Source organism: Thrips palmi, unplaced genomic scaffold (genome assembly GCF_012932325.1).
Source record: "Thrips palmi isolate BJ-2018 unplaced genomic scaffold, TpBJ-2018v1 HiC_scaffold_17, whole genome shotgun sequence".
In the NCBI taxonomy this organism is placed as follows: domain Eukaryota; kingdom Metazoa; phylum Arthropoda; class Insecta; order Thysanoptera; family Thripidae; genus Thrips; species Thrips palmi.
This window is the reverse complement of record NW_023144626.1, coordinates 8,299,752-8,315,390: the sequence shown is the minus strand read 5'-3', so window position 1 is coordinate 8,315,390 and position 15,639 is coordinate 8,299,752. Positions and strand designations below refer to the sequence as shown.

At 59.6% G+C, this 15,639-nt stretch overlaps 2 protein-coding genes across 2 annotated transcripts in view; one reads left to right on the top strand and one right to left on the bottom strand.

The window, feature by feature from the left end:
* Positions 1 to 3,589, top strand: part of LOC117644002 (RYamide receptor-like) — a 52,739-nt gene extending 49,150 nt beyond the window's left edge. The window contains exons 7-10 of the mRNA XM_034383188.1: positions 108 to 208; positions 1,174 to 1,264; positions 1,798 to 2,082; positions 2,933 to 3,589. Coding sequence (XP_034239079.1) covers positions 108 to 208; positions 1,174 to 1,264; positions 1,798 to 2,082; positions 2,933 to 3,100 — 645 coding nt within the window. The 3' untranslated portion in view covers positions 3,101 to 3,589. The remainder of the gene's footprint in view (positions 1 to 107; positions 209 to 1,173; positions 1,265 to 1,797; positions 2,083 to 2,932) is intronic.
* Positions 3,590 to 4,186: 597 nt separating this feature from the next.
* Positions 4,187 to 15,411, bottom strand: LOC117644000 (anoctamin-7-like). The gene is made up of 20 exons (XM_034383187.1): positions 15,272 to 15,411; positions 14,803 to 15,051; positions 14,653 to 14,760; positions 13,226 to 13,336; positions 12,445 to 12,462; positions 11,371 to 11,507; positions 10,194 to 10,362; positions 9,579 to 9,750; positions 9,149 to 9,406; positions 8,575 to 8,795; positions 8,273 to 8,468; positions 8,027 to 8,193; positions 7,736 to 7,958; positions 7,440 to 7,645; positions 7,009 to 7,233; positions 6,753 to 6,884; positions 6,044 to 6,667; positions 4,745 to 5,284; positions 4,419 to 4,470; positions 4,187 to 4,233 (listed from the first exon to the last, which is right to left on the bottom strand). The coding sequence occupies exons 1-20, from the start codon at positions 15,386 to 15,388 to the stop codon at positions 4,187 to 4,189; spliced, it is 3,972 nt and encodes a 1,323-aa protein (XP_034239078.1). The 5' UTR covers positions 15,389 to 15,411.
* Between the last annotated feature and the right edge of the window lie 228 nt (positions 15,412 to 15,639).

Sequence of the window (15,639 nt, the reverse complement as noted above, 5' to 3'; positions counted from 1 at the left end):
CACTGACATGGCGTGGGCCGTGCGTCGGCCGGACCAAGCACTGCTGCCGTCCAGTAAAAGAAAACGGAATAAAAAGTTTTCTTTCTGTTTTTTTTTTTTCCTTTCAGGTGATCAAGATGTTGGTGATCGTCGTGGCCTTGTTCGCACTGTGCTGGTTCCCGCTGCAGACGTACAACATCCTGCAGGACATGTTCCCCAGGATAAACAGGTGGGCTAATTAGAATAACTGCAGACCGGTGGTTCATAAAAGGTGCACGAGCCAAGATTGGCACAAAGCGTTACGGCACTGGAAATTAAACTGCCACAGAGAGGCAGAAAGTTGGCCACTCGACGGCGTCCACCGTGTGCGCTACGCGGCACCAAGACAAACACAATTCGGCAAGTTGATGGTTGCGAAGTGGCGCCGCGGAGCCAGACTGCACTCTCTGCAGGCGGCGCAAGCGACAAGCGACGCAAGCCCAGCGAGCACACACATGCTGGTTTCTGGCACACTCACCGTCGTCACGCCGTGTTTGATTTGCATCCAGAGCAGGCCTACGGCCCTCCACGAAAGCCATTCCGAAATCCGGAGCCGCCGCGTATAATAATTTAGTGACGCGCCGTCGGAACGACCTAAAAACGAGGATTATGAGGGGGACTGCTGCGCTGCCAGCTAGTCACCGGTGAAAACGAAACACTTTTGCACGTTTGAATGACAAACGCGGAGCACATGCGGCCTAACCTTGAATTTCGAGGCACTGAATTGCAGGGAGCCGGGTACTAATAATTCAGCAGGTACCCGACAAGCCATGAATTGCCGTCACGGTGGACGCGGGGCAGCCCGTACATCAGAGTGCTCCCATTCCAGTGCGATACCTTGCTTTGCCTGAAAAAAAGGAAAAATAGGTGGGTCCGGCGGCGGACCGGGGCCGAGGGAATGCTGGGATGCTTCCTGGGGAAGGGAGGGCAGGGTCGAGTCCAGTATTAGCCAGTGAAAAAAGCGGGAAAATAAAACTGTCACTCACCCGCGGAAAAGTACGCCAGGGTCGCCTTTTGTCCCCAGGACATGCCGACACAACCGCAAAAAGTTAAAAATATTTCACGTCAAATTTGAGGCCGCTCTGAGAGTGCTGGCCGCGAAAAAAGCCCCCTTCGCCCCTATGTGTCGTGGTACAGATGTCTGGCTTGTTGCAGCTACAAGTACATCAACATCATCTTCTTCTGCTGCGACTGGCTGGCCATGAGCAACAGCTGCTACAACCCCTTCATCTACGGCATCTACAATGTGAGTACTAAACAAACACTAGCAAAAAAAAATAAAGATTTCAGAAAATTTCAAGAGCTTAAATCCTTTCTTACTCCCAACTTTTTTGAAATGGTAGTTTCTCAGTCCACCCGAAACATCAGCGTGAGTCCCCACGCTTGCGCGTGGCGGTCTGAGCCGTGGCCGGCTTGGCCAGCGGGGCCAGCGTGTCCAGCGCACTACAAATGCAAAGCTCTCTGCCACTCGGCGACGCTCGACGCGTTCCCCCCACACGTTCCGTGCCGTTCCGTGCGCACGGGGGGCGGGCCGAGGCGGGCGCTGAGAGCACGTCGAAAAGCGCGCGGTTCTCCCTGTTTGCGTTGTGCGAAACGAAAGGCCCGACGCACGCTCTGCAAGGCCTCGGGCCTCGGGGGCAGCCACCCGATTTTCTGCAGTTTGGAACCCGCTGGGGAAGCAGTGTTTCCGTCCGAAACTCTTCAAAGACACAATAATGATTAGCTGCGCTGTAATTACAAAAGTGCGTCCTAATTTTTTGTTTTTTTTTTGTTTTTCAGGAAAAGTTTAAACGCGAGTTCCAGCAGCGGTTCCCGTTCCGCCACCGGCGCAGGGACACCTGGGGGCCGCACGACTCGGTGGACGACAAGACCCTCTCCGCCGTGGGGGGCACGCGCTCCTCCGTGCTGCGCTCCACGGCCTACCACCACGACTGGCGGCGCGCCTACTCGTCCAGGACGGCGTCGTCGCCGCGCTTCTACCCGCCGCCGCCCCGGGAGTACGGCGTCAACGGCGCGTCCGAGACCCTGTACCGGCCCTACGCGGCCAGGCTCGCCGAGGGACAGGTGCGTAGGGTTGCCGACTCCCCTTGCCGCTGTAGGGTTGCCGACTTCCCCTCACCGCGCGCGGACGACGAGGAGATTCGTATTACGCGACTGAAACGTGGAAGGGAACTTAACTTTTACATTCCAGCCCGCATTAAAAAGTTAGGCGGCAACCTGGCTGAGCTTGTTACATCGTCTCATTACAGAACCGCACCCGAAAAAAAAGGACCGAAAATTCATACCCCGAGCTGGAGCTAGTCGACCTCACGACCGGGCTTCTGGAACACCCCAATCTAAAAATAGGTGTCCAGGGAAAAAATGTCCGTTCCTTCATATTTTTTCTGCGTGGCTGACTTCGTTTACGGAGGGATGTGCCCGTGGCGTCGCAGAGTGCGACGGGGCCGGGCCTGCCACGCGCGCTGCCTCCACAAGTGCCTTACTCCTACCCGACTGCACGCTCAATATCGTCGCCAGCGTGGGCGAGTGCCCCAGTCGCCCTAGTGGTCCCAGTCCTTGCAGTGCCGCCGTGTCTTGCCGTCTTTCCGATGCCAATGTCAAGGTCCTCTAGGTCCGCCAGGCCCATAGCCCAACCGCGTGGGACGGGATTACTCCCCGCTGCGGAGCGAATACCCCGCGCCTCGAGCGCCCCTTCGTCTCAGCGCGGGGTAGCGCCACATCGCGCCCCTCCTACAGCTTTGGCACTGCGTGCCGCCGCGTTCACCGCGCTGATGCATGCTGTCTGCTGCTGCAGGTGCGCGGCCTGGGCGGCCTGACGGAGTCCACGGCCTTGACGGCCAGCCCGGGGAGCAACAGCACGGCGCGCAGCACGCCCACGCTCTGCATCACGCCGGCGCCGGGCCGCCGCCACCAGCAGCGCCGGCTCACGGCCTCGGACCTGGAGTCGGCCTCGGGCTCGGCCTCCACCTCCACCACCGAGCTCTACGTGTTCCCCGCGGCCAGGGCATCCAGCGTCGCCGGCCACGTCGTCGCCCGCAAGGACAGCCACTCCAGCGAGGAGGGGGACATGTTCCCCTTGTAGGTGGGAGACCGCTCGCCTCGTCACGTGCCAGTGCATTGCGAGTGCCAGACTACCCGCAAATGACATCGCGCGGACGGAGACGAAATCTTGAACGAACCCTCCCGCTGCGGGCCGACTGTGCTCTCTCTGAGGGGAGGAATGTGCAACGGAATCCTGGCTAGTGCCCCGGCAGAATTGGTCGGTGGAGTTGAAAGACTGATCATCACTGCCCTGGCAGTGTTTTCCTTACGGCGCTCTATGTCTCTGTCTCGCTTCTCTGGTCAGTGTAGAAACAAACTAGGTTTAGGTCTACCGTGTGATCCGTGAAGTATTATTGCACAGCATGTTCGGTTTTGCTGGAATGTAAATATTTTCGTACCTGCCTATCGCTCTTCCAATAAACTATTTTTTCTGTGTGTCAGTTTTGGATTGGTTCGTCGTGTGCCACGCCTCTTATCAATCATTAATTTGATGAAAAAGGGAAAAAATAAAATGAATCTCGTTTCTTGATATTTTTTTATTCCTTCGAAAATAACATGTTCGATATGCAACATTACTTATTTCTGCAAGCACGTTTTACAAATAGTTTAACTGTACACATTAAATCGCTTGCTTTCTGACTTACGGACACCATTGTAGAAAATAGAATGGTCATATGCAGTTTTAGACTGTGTTAGGAAATGACGATTTATTTTTGGAAGATGACTGAACATAATGATGCGAAAGATAACAACTCTAATAGGCTGGCAGTGCGGTGTAATACAATAAACGTACAGGTAGGAAGCGAGTAACTAGTATAAATTTAGCTTGGCAATCGCTCATGATATCCACGTTCTCTCAGAGTTGGCCTGTAAGTCTACAATTCAGAAAGCACTCCCTGAATATGATAAGATGTCGGCGAACAGGGCGCGCGCCACAGTACACAGTAACAACAAAAAACACAATTGACAACTCTCCTGCATTGTTAACATTTTCTTATCTCTTCGGTTACACGTAATATCACAGGCTATGTGCACCCATTGATATGTTCGGATTTAGTCTGAAGATTATACCGACGAACAAAGTATGTGGATTTTCTTCGCAGGGGTAATGTGACTGGACGAATAATTATGTTAAGTCTAGAGGCAAGGCATTTAGAAATCTTTGGAAGACACCTGAAATGACATATTATGCATCTTACATTTAAAAGCGAAAATGGCTGGAAATACTGTATACCCTACCGTGAAGAACTTGAAAAGGACAGTGAAATTGACAGAAAGATATTAGAAGATAAGACAGACATGTCTTGAAAAAGGATGTTAAAGGCTTTATTTATGTACAAATTTAACAAAGGTCTTACGACCCAGGCATTTTTTATCACAGAGGTCGTCACTCTTCGTTTTATATCCTATCTAAGGGTAAAAGTTAAATTTTCAAATTACAGCACCCGAAAAAAGTGGGTGCTAATGTCACCGACCGTCTCACCAAAAAAATGAATAGAAAATATTAATCAAAACATTGCTTAGACACTGGTGAAGGCCTGTTTCAAAATTTGATAAAAAATAAAGTCTTGGCGCTTTAAGGCAATCAAACTGGTGAGTCGCGCGGAACAGGCACTCCCGGTTCAGTTCTTTCAGTCCCGGTGGTTCGTCGTCGTGGTGGCGGTGGCGGGGCGCGCCGGCTTGCCATCAGCTGCCTGGGGTCGCGCCCGCCCGCCGTGGAGGGCGGCGGCGAGGCCCCGGACGCCAGCCGGAAGCCCACGCGGTCGGAGTGCTCCGTGCTGGACCCGCTGGAGCTGCGGCGCAGGACCGGCGACGGCACGGGAGTGGCGCTGTCTTCCTCGGCGTCCGCGGCCCAGCAGGCGGCCGACGACCACGTGGCGTCGTCCTCGTCGTCGGCGTTGGTGGAGGCCTGCGAGATCTGCGCCGGGCCGGACGCGGACCCGGACGCGGACCCGGACCCGGACAGCCCGGAGCTCCTCCTGGAGAGTGCGTGCCGCTCCAGGGAGTCGCTGGACAGGGACTGGCCCTCGGACGGCGGCGCGGTGGGGGTCGTCGGCGTCCCGGTGGGGCTGCGCGTGGGGAAGGTGGTCTCCTCGCGCGACGCGGCGCCCACCCTGTCGATGTCGCAGCGCGCGCCGCCGTGCCGCAGCGCCGCGCTCGCCTCGTCGGCCAGCGCCATGTCCATGCCCGACGTCACGGAGAAGCTCTGCTCGCGCGGCGGCAGCTTGGGCGCGCGTCGGGGCGCCTTGGTGCTGCTGGCTCTCGCCAGAGGTGGCGGCGCGGGCTCGGACAAGCCGGCCCCTTCGGCCACGTTGGTCACGTTGGTCACGTCCGCGGGGCCGCGCGCGCCCAGCTCGTCGTCCTCCACGCTGTCCCACGCGCCGCGCCCCGACAGCGTCCACGCCGTGTCCTCCACGTCCACCTCGATGGACACCCACTGGTCCATGTCCTGGCCCGCCAGGCTGCTGATGTCCGAGCCCAGCGAGTCGCTCTTCTGGTGCACGGGTGGGTGGGCGAGCACCGCCACCCTGGTGGGGGTCTTCTTGGGGCTGGCGCCGTGCCGGAGGTGCAGGTCGGAGAAGCTGTCGGGGTCTTGGCTGACAAGGCTGCTCAGGTCCGAGCCCACCGAGTAGCTGCCCGCGGCCAGCGAGCGGGCCGCTGCCTGGCGGGGTGGTGGCGGCGCGGCCGGGGGTGCGGGGCAGGTGGCCGACGCGTGCACGGAGCAGGCCAAGCTAGCCGCCGTCTGCACCGCAGCGGCGACCAGCGTGGCCGGCCCCAGCAGCCCACTGTCCTCCGTCGAGCTGGCCTCGGACACACTGGAAGACTCTGGCCAGTCGTGCTGCTGCGGGATGGTGACCACCACGTGGTTGGCCTGGTCCAGCCGGGACGGAACGCTGCGCCGCAGCACCTCTTGGACCGCGCCGCCCTCGCGCGCCAGCACCTCCCCGACGAAGGCCGAGGCCGGCCGGTCGCGCCGCTTCACCGTGATCCTGGCGCGGCGCCGCGTCACGCTCAGGTCCGTGGCCTCGTCCTCGCCCTCGTCGCCGCTCATGCTGGACAGCGTGGCCGCGTCGTCGTGCTGGTCCCGGAGCGCGGCGTAGTCGAACAGCGAGCACTCCGTGGCGGACTGCGGCGACCGCGAGGTGGAGGCCGAGGCCGTGTTGGCGCCGCTGTTCTCGGCCGAGGCCTTCTGCCTGCCGCTGATGGCCGTGGCGGACATGGAGTGCCGTGGCGGCGCGCCCAGGCCGTTGGGGGAAGTCAGCACCTGGTCCGAGTCCGCGACGGTGCGAGGACGCGGCCGAGGCCGTGCGCGCACCGACGTCTCGTGCCGCCGCGCGACCTTCTTCTGCGGCGGCTCTGGTGCCGTCGGCGCGGGGGACCTGGCCGACGGCGAGGCGGACGACAGGACGGACGACGGCGACAGCAGGTCCTGCAGCACGGAGGGCCCCGCCAAGGCCTCCTGCGCCGCCCGGGCCAGGTCGGCGCTGGACGGCGCGGCGATGATGAGGGGCGGCATCAGCCCGCCCAGCTCGGACGTCAAGTCCAGCACCATGCCGCCGAACGCCGTCGTCGCGTCCTCCTGCTCCTCGGCGTGGTTCGCGGCCACCTGTCACGGAAAAAAATATTTGTGATATTTTTCAACGAAGGAAGCGGCAGCTTGGAGCGCAAATGTTCCACGACGGCCACCTCACCTGCAGGATGGTGTCCGAGTCCTGCAGCGCCTGCTTGGCGAGGTACCGCTCCCGCTTGATCTTGAGCTCCAGGCTCTCGGGGATGTCCGGCACCAGGATGTCGATCAGGCGGCAGATGCCGAACACGACGTGCTGGAACAGGATCGCTTGTCTAGTCGACAGTCCACCGGCCCGGGCCTTCAGTGGCCTGACCTACTGGCGGCGCGCGTCCCCGGGGCGGGGCCGGGCCGGCCGCGCCGCAGGAAAATCAATTTACCTCGAAAATGATGACGAAGGCGAACCTGACGGCGAGCAGGCGCCAGAAGAAGGGCGTGTGTTTGCCAGTGGGGTCGCGCATGCCCCGGTAGCGGCACTGCTGCTGCAGCGTGCCCTCCGGCGAGTAGGACAGCGTGAAGTTGACGTAGCCGTCCAGGTTCCAGTGGTACTCGTACTGGTAGAGCAGCTTCGGTAGGAACTCGGACGTGAACGCGATGAGGAAGCCCTGGGGAGCGAGAGAGACAGCATGAGTCAGCTCGGCGGGCGAAAACGCCTGCGAACCACGCGGTAGGCAACACCCGGGACGAACGACATCCGTGCGTTGCGGGACTGCCTATGCCTCGCTTTGCAGGCGCTTCGCTCCGGAGGCGCGGAGTATCGACGCTGCTACCCCACGCGGCGCGCGCGGGGTACGGCCGGGGAGACACTCACGTTGCTGATGACGGCCAGGTGGGCCAGCATGTGCAGGATCTTGAACCAGATGCCGATGTTCTCGGCGCGCTCCGCCACGGGGCGCCGCGTCTCGCAGACCAGCTTGTGCGCGTCCAGCCGGATCTCCACCCAGTTGTTGAGCAGCGCGAAGAGCGGCGCCAGCGGGAACGCCGCCACGAAGATGGTGATGAAGCCGAACTGCAGCACTGCAAACCACCACACCGTCAGCCTCTCTCGCACTCACGGCACTTTGCGCACGAGTGCGAGAGAGACAGCGCCAGCCTTCTGACACGTACCCATCTCGAGATACTCCTGGAAGAGGCCTTCGCTGTCGATGAGCTGGTAGTCTTCCTCCCAGCGGGACTTGACGCCACGCCGCGGTAGCTTCACCTGCTGCTTCTGCCACCACGCCTTCAGCTTGGGCACCAGCAGCTCCTGCGCGTTGTTGATCATCTGCTTGCCGATCATGATGACGGCCAGCTGCTGGGCCAGCTCGATCAGGCAGCCGCCCGCACTGCACTGCAAAAGTCAAGAGTGTTAGCAAAGCCAGTTGGAAATCGTCACCCTCACTCTGACTGGCTGCTTACGTCTTCGTTTCTCAGACGGAGGATGAGGGTGTAGTTCCCCGGGTAGCCGACGAAGCGACCCTTGAAGAAGGCGATGTAGAAAATGGACGAGTAGAAATTTACAAATTGGAAGATGAACACTTTGAAGGTGAGGTTGTCGTCGAACTCGGTTTGAGTGCGGTGCATTTCTGCGGGAGAAACAAAAAATACTTTGTACTCACTTAGGGCGGCAACGATTTCAGATCCTTTCCTCAGGCTTAGACATACCCCACGAAGTGAGCCTGAAGGCCAGCTTCTCGTACACCCTGCTCATGGCCATGATGAGCACCAAGTTGACGACGGCCCCGGTCAGGTTGGCGATGCTCTGGGCCTGGGACCGGAAGGTGGCGTTCTGGAAGAGCGGGATGGACACCAGGACGCGGTAGATGATGACGGCGACGATAAAGATGATGACCAGCGACATCTGCAGCATCACGGGAATGCAGACCAATCATTGTGATTTTCATTCAATTTTTTTTTTGCGTCAATTTTTAACAATTTTAAGATTTGTGCATGTAAGACGGGCGCACCATGAGGAAGATGATGCCGATGCCGGCGGCCACCCGCTTGTGCCGGAGCGAGGCGGGAAAGGACGGCTCCCGGACGCCCGTCACCGGGTTCCGCTCCAGGAAGGGCGCCCTGGCGGCGAACTCGGGCCGCGGCCGCTCCTCCTCCTCCTGGAAGCCCGTGCAGTCCCAGTGGTGGGCCAGCGACGCGCACTTCCGCTTCCAGTACTCCAGGAACGTGACCGCTGTCGACCAAAATCAGCGCTGGACACCTTATCGAGCAGCGGGGGGCCTGTTGTCTTTGCTCTCGGCCTCCTCAAGGGCGGTCGTGCCCCAGGCGCGAGGGGGAAACAACTCAAATTTTTTGTGCACACTTTCCAAAATTTTTCAAAAATTTTCAAAATTTTTAAGATTTTTTTTTTAATTAAATTTTTGAAATTTTTGAAATTTTTTAAAATTTGTCAAAATTACTAAAATTTCTCATAACTTTTGGAATTTTTTTCAAATTTTACTAATTTTTTGACATTTTTGACTGCCCCCTGTTGTCTCGCTCACACTTGCCGCATCTCCATGACTCCATCTCTATCGCTCAGCTCACCCCAGAGGGAGATGAAGATGGCGTAGAAGACGGTGCCCGGGTGGTCGAACAGGTAGGCGAGGCGGGCGTAGCCGCACACGTCGCTCAGGTCCCAGTAGTTGCAGCCGATCTTCTCGTCGCACAGCGGGCACATCTTGAAGGAGCCGCCGGACCGGCACACCTGGTTGGCCAGCGGGTTGTCGTTGATGGTGAACAGGCCGTACAGGAAGACGAGGACGCCGACGAGCGCGGCGGGGAGCAGCCAGCCCGTGTAGAAGCCTGGAACGGGAGGCGCACGTTAGAGAAAGAGAGAGGGCGAACGAGCGCCTGCGAACTGCAGGGTAGGCCGGCCCGCACCACGCCACTGCATGGCGGGCTGGCCCATGCTGCAGGCTGTGCGCTCCCCTGCGGACTTGGCTGCATTCCACGGGGCACCCTAAGCGACGCTCACCCAGCCAAGCGAAGTAGATGGCGATCTTCTCGCCGAAGTACTCGCGGATGTGGTCCAGCGGCTGGTACTTGTACCACTTGCCCCAGCGCGCCCAGTAGTCGTAGAGGATCTGCCGCGGGTTCATGGCGGCGTTGGCGGGGCCGCCGGACGACGTTGGCATGTTGTACGGACCCTGCAGGGAGGGCAGAGAGGCGCTTTAGACAAAGTTTTCAAGCAGCTTTACCGGTCAAAAGCAAGAAAAACCGACTATCAAAAGAAAATTGAATTACTATGTGACTTTAGTAAAATGGAGTGTGCCTAAGGTAATAGAATTCATGAATCAAAATTTAAAACGATGTAACGGGGGCTCGACGGGTATTATCTGAACGTAAATCAAGTCTGTGGCTACGGGACAGACAGCAAGTCAAAGTTTAACGTGACCAGAAGCAATGTCTGGGAGCGCGCGCCGTGATCCCTTCGCGTTCTCATGCACCATTCACGGGGACCCCTCCCCTCCCTCTGCATACCCCTCCCTCCCCACCAGCCCACTGTGGCTCGATAATCAATCTAAGTCCTGGTTCGTCTCAAAAGACGTCCTCACCGAATGCCTTGCTATTTCAGACTCGTCACACTCACGTCGTGCAGCGAGAAGGCGGTGGAGAAGACGCCCTCCTCCACCAGCCGGTCAATGCCCACTTCGCCCTTCTTCTTCTTGCCGAACATGGCCGTGGACAGGATCTCGTAGAGCACGCGCGACCGCTGCACGCTCGAGAAGTACGTCTGCTGGTTCTCGCTGCCCAGGAATCTGCGAGGACAGAGTAAGGTCAAGTTTCGGCTTTTGTTTGGGTGTTTCATATGCATGCCGACCAGAAAAGAACAAACAGGGACTCGGCAGCGCGGACGGCAGTGGCAAGGCGGGGCCACTGTGATGGGGCTCCCGTGAGGGAGACACGGCAAAGTCTGCAGCAGCGGGGCGCGCACCTCTACTTCGCCAAAGCTCGGCGAAGATGTTGCAGTGTGTGGGCCGCTACTACTGGCAGGAGAACTGGAGGGCCAGTCAGCATGCAGTCTGCAGTAAGGGCATGCAGATTGGCTGAGGCAGGGCGGGCAGGGCTGGAGTGGTGGCGGGCCACTGGCGGCGGCACGGGTCATCTATTCAGGAGGCTTGGCCATGCCAGGCGGGCTGTCTGCCCGAGGCAAGGAGAGAGGGGGGGAGGGCTATCCTGCGAATAGCCAGCTCCAGTAGCGGCCCGACCGTTCCATCCCGACCCACCTTGCCGGCAGTCCTCTGCTGCGCGCCGCGCGCCGCTTGGCTAGAAGGAGGCCCTGGGAGACAACAACGCCGCACTCCGGGAGAGAGTTGCCGCGTAAAACCGTGGTGCTGACGACGCGTCCCCGAGGGGCAGGGAGCGTATTGGGGCGAGGGAAGGGGGGGGGGGGGGGGCAGAAAGAGGCGGAGGAAAGTTTGCGAAATGCAGAGGGGTCCTGACGGTCCTGATGAAGGTGCAGGCGCACCGGCGGCTTCTCATCAGCCTCCTCCGCTATTGTTCCACACCGCCCCTTCCCTTTCTCCCTTGTCCAGGCACTCCGCCGCTCCGCCGCTCCGCCCTGAGCCACTTGTGACACCTCAATAAAGAGGCATCGATGCTGTCGGGCCACGAAAGGGCCTCGAGGAGGGCCTCCGGGCGGGCTGCAGCTGGCACGAAGGGCCCCTAATAGGCAACGTGTCAAGCCCTCGATAAGCCGCTGGAACCCTTCGGGCATTGAGCCCTTCAGGCGGCAGTGCCTGCCTTTACAGTGCTTCGCGCCTCACCTGTCAATCTTGGACCGCCGGAACGGGCAGGTGTAGAAGTCGAGCGGCTTGCCGGGGACGTCCTCCGCCATGATGTTGGGCAGCCGCAGCACGGACAGCACGTACGCGGACCAGTTCTCGGCCGGGTTGGGCTGGGCCTGTGGAGGGAGGAAAAAAATGAGACACGACTTTTGGAACTGCCCCTGGTGGGATTCGAACCCACGTCCTCTCAAGTCTGCCCCTCCGTAGCGGGCGCGTATAGCCGTATAATAATACAACGGCGTGGTCGAAATAAAATTGGCTGCCCCGGCGGGGCGAGGCGCGCCGCCATAAAGCAGCAGATAACGCGCAGCAGCCCGGAACTCCCTCGCATTTGCAGAGCGGCCCGTGCGGGTGCGAGGGAGACAGGGCGATGGAAGCACAGTTCGGAAGCAGACTTTGAGAGCATCCGGCGCCGGAACGGCCGGGCGCGAAAAAGCGGCGCCCGTGGGGTTGGGGTTCGACCCCCACCCGCCGCCGGCGTCACAGCCCGTTTTCAATACCGTTCGCACCTCTTTCCGACCCCCGGATCCACACCGGGTGCACTCCGAACTGTGTCGTCATTCGTGGCTCCGTCTCTGTCGCACCGGCTGGTGACGCCCCATGGGTGCGAGAGAGACAGACGATCGGCGCGTGCCGCTCGGAAACAGAAGAAGGCGGTGCCTCTCGCCCTTTGATGGCCGCCGCTGCCACCAGTCCTCGCAAACGAGCGCGGCGTTAATTAAAAGGTGCAGCAAAGAGAGAAAAAGAGAGAGAGGGAAAGGAAAGAGAGAAAAAGAGAAGCTTCAGATGCAACTTGAGGCTGGTGCGCACCAGAAATATACGTTTTAATTGAAGAGAAATGTGGTGACTGCCGCGTTGACATTATGAAAACCCCAAACTCTTTCCAACCTGCTTCAAAACGAGTCAACTCTGCCAAGTCAATCAGCCCCAGTCATTTCCTTTTCCAAAAATCCGCGAGACTTCTTTCGTCGTCGTTAATCTACCGTTATCTCTACGTTATAGGACTAATTTTTCAGCCGATTCTGCTAGACCGACGGTGCAGCTTGTACTCACCTCACTGTACGAGCGAACCTGCGCGGCAGTGCGAGGTGGGCGTAGTGGTGGCAGACACATGCGCGGAACACAGACAAGTTAGTGCATTGTTACGACAGACGACGAGACGGGCCCGTGGTTCAAGTGAGAGAAAACAAAAAGGCGCGAAACAGCATGCGTCATGACTCATGCTGGCGAGTCCTCGTGTCCCGCGCGCGCGTTGGTCGTGAAGTGACGGAAATGTGGTTTTCATGCTTATTCGCTTCGTATTTCAGAGAGGCTGCGAGTGCAGTATTAATTGTAGTAATAATAATTCTCCGCAGGAAGAGGCAGAGACGGTGTTTTAATAAAACATGTTGTGAGGGGGAGATCGCAAATCCCCCCCAGCAACGGCCAGCGAGAGAGCGCGTCCGCAGACCCGGTAAAACTTTCAACCGACTCCTCGTACCCAGCAGCGGTGTCGGTAACAGGATTTACAAGGGCTTTTCGCTCGGGGACTCCCGGCCGCTTGCAAGGTACAGGAAACTTGCCCTGGGACGGGATATTCGCATTAACAGTGTCTCCGACGCGCGGCTTAACCGCGGCCAGGACAGAGAAAGCACAGCCAGAAAAAAAAACATGTGATCTCCAAAATGATAAAATTTTGAACGGTTGTTTTGTTTTGATTTTTTCTAGAGGCTACCAAGATCGCCATAAGCTTCTACACTGATCAAAACAAAACTCAAATTAGAAGCGTCTATCCCCTTTAAAAAAAAGGCCATTAATCTTCATTTCCTAGGGCTGTGGTCTTTGGCTGACTGACCTGCAGCGGCGCGCGCATGCTGAGCTCCTCGGCGTAGTGGCACATGACGGGCCAGGTGGCGTGCAGCTTCAGGAAGTGCACCAGCTTCTTGTTGTCGCTTTCCACCACCTCCTGCGGGGCATGAAAGCAGATGGGTCGTTAGCAGTGCAGTGGATGATTGGCGGCGATCGTCGCGGTCAAGCGAAGGAGCAGCGCGGTCGATGTGGCCGCACGGTCGTCACGCTGAAGGTTGCTGGCGCGTTTGGACGGCGCTGCGGCCGCGGCCGGAAGGGGAGGGGGAAAGCTTGACATTTCATTAATCCACGCGGAGAACAGGAGAACAACTACACTGGCAACACGACGCGCGAGGCTGCGGCGGACAGGGCGTCACAAAAGGGATGCAAGGCTTGATTGAATGGGCCGCCGTCTCTCTCGCACTCCACGGGCACCCCGTCGGGGGCGAGAGGGACGGCGGCTCGGGCCGTAGCCACGCGCCCCACGGGCCCACGGGCTGCTCAATATTCAGAAGCCAGCTCGATCTATTGGGACCCCAATTACTGGCTGCTCCAGCGACACGGCCGGCGGCACGCCCGGCGGCCCCGAGCCCCGGCCACATGACGCGAGTTTGCCCGCCCTGGGGGCGGTTGGAAGCCACGAGCGTCCATCCGAGTGCGACAGAGAGAGCATGAAGCGGGGGCGGCGGTTGCTAGGGCACGATGTGACGGTGAACTAGCTGCAGCCAGATGCTGCATTAATTTTTTAACTGCAGGCGTGTGTTGTAAGAAAATCGTTTCGCCCTGTGTGTCCTGGCAAAGCAGCGCCCTGGGGTCCCCGTCGTGCTCGAGCGAGCGAGCAAGGTGCAGCCCGTTGTCCCAGCCTCCGCTACGCGTCGCCCCATGCGTCCCCCACCTCGCGGGCCCCGGGTCATTTTCCGCAGGACTCCCCAGTGGGAGTCCCCACGGCCCCACACGTTCCGGTTCACCTCGCCATGACGAATCGGCCCGTCCAGACGGCCCGCTGTCTGCCGCCTCGTCGTGCGACAGCGCCATCTGCCGGCCACGGCGGCCATTACAACGTGGTGCCCCTCCACACTGTAAACGAGCGTGTCTCCAGTTCGCAGCGCCGAGCAACGGCCGTACCTACACCCCTCGACACAGCAAACAAGTAGGAACACACACCGACGACACACTCACACACGCGCGCTACACGCTCGACAAGAAGCACCGCGCAGTCGCGCTCTTTTCCACCCTCCGCGACACAGGAACAGGCAGGCGGTGGAGGAGTCAGTGGCGCGAGCGCATGAACGGGTCGTCGAAGTGAACGAAAAAGAAAAATGATAATTCCTGCCGTAGGGCGTGGTGGCGCTAATGGGGTCGCAGCGGGCTTTCCGCTTTTCCTCTCTCCTTGCCGTGGAGTGGCGTGCCGGCGTGCCGCTACACTGTACCCACCTCCTCCATCTCCAGCCCCACGCGGCGCAGGTTGTCCAGGAAGCGCTGGCGCCACACCTCGTGCTTGGCGGAGCGCGTGTTCTCGGAGCGCAGCAGCCCGCCCTCCCCCGCACCGCCGCCGGGCGTGCCGGCCCCGGCGCCGTTGCCGACGGCCTCCTCGTACACCAGCACGAAGTCGATCTTGCGGCGGCCGTCGTGGAAGCAGGTGGCCGGGTTGGGGGCGGCGCGCCCCGAGAGGTGCGCGTTGGCGACGTTGTTGGCGGTGTTGATGGTGGCGGCGGCGTCCCCGACGGTGTGGGGGCCGTTCTCGGCGGGCACGGCGCGGTCCTCGCCGTCGTCATCGTCCACGTGCACGGCCACGTCCTGGCCGGTGGTGCCGTCCGAGTCGTCTTCATCCTCCTGGAAAAAAAAAAGTCCTTCGGTAAACTTGTGAAACTTAAAACTAAAAATTTTGTGGAGGTTTGGCGTTTCTGATAAAGTCTTTTGTTCCCACCACAGTAAGGTTTCCCCCGCTGTTGTTAGCGAAGCGTTCGGAACTTTTGAAAGTTACGAGCCACCGCGATATTCCCGGAAGTATGACGCCACTACTTCCTTCCTCCAAGTTACGGACCGCACCTACCTGCAGGATGCCGCGGCCGTCCTCCTTGATGGAGCCATAGTCGTTGGCGGTGCGGACGGTGGCGCCGCGGTCGCTGCTGCTTCTGGGCGAGTATCGGCGGTAGCGCCGACTCGACATCGCACGCCAGCCTCAGCGTGGACGCGGCCTCCCCGCCGCCCCGATGGCCAATGGCAGGCCGATGGCCGCGACCCTCAGCGCGGGCCGCCGCCGCACCTGCCGTGCCGCGCGTGCCGCCCCCTCGACGTGGCCGTCCTGGGCGTCATGGCGAGGACGACACCTGTGGCGACAAGCAGCGAGCGGTAATTCGAGGAGACGGAGTACTCGGCCTGCTCGCTCGTAATGGAGAGGGATCGGTATCCCGCCGGGAT

Bases quoted from the DNA above. Each gene is read 5' to 3' on its own strand.
- LOC117644000 (XM_034383187.1), bottom strand. From the start codon at position 15,388: ATGTCGAGTCGGCGCTACCGCCGATACTCGCCCAGAAGCAGCAGCGAC. The intron at 15,052-15,271 runs GTAGGTGCGGTC...TTTTTTTTCCAG, and splicing joins ACGGCCGCGGCATCCTGCAG to GAGGATGAAGACGACTCGGA. The intron at 6,885-7,008 runs GTAAATTGATTT...ATCCTGTTCCAG, and splicing joins CCTTCGTCATCATTTTCGAG to CACGTCGTGTTCGGCATCTG.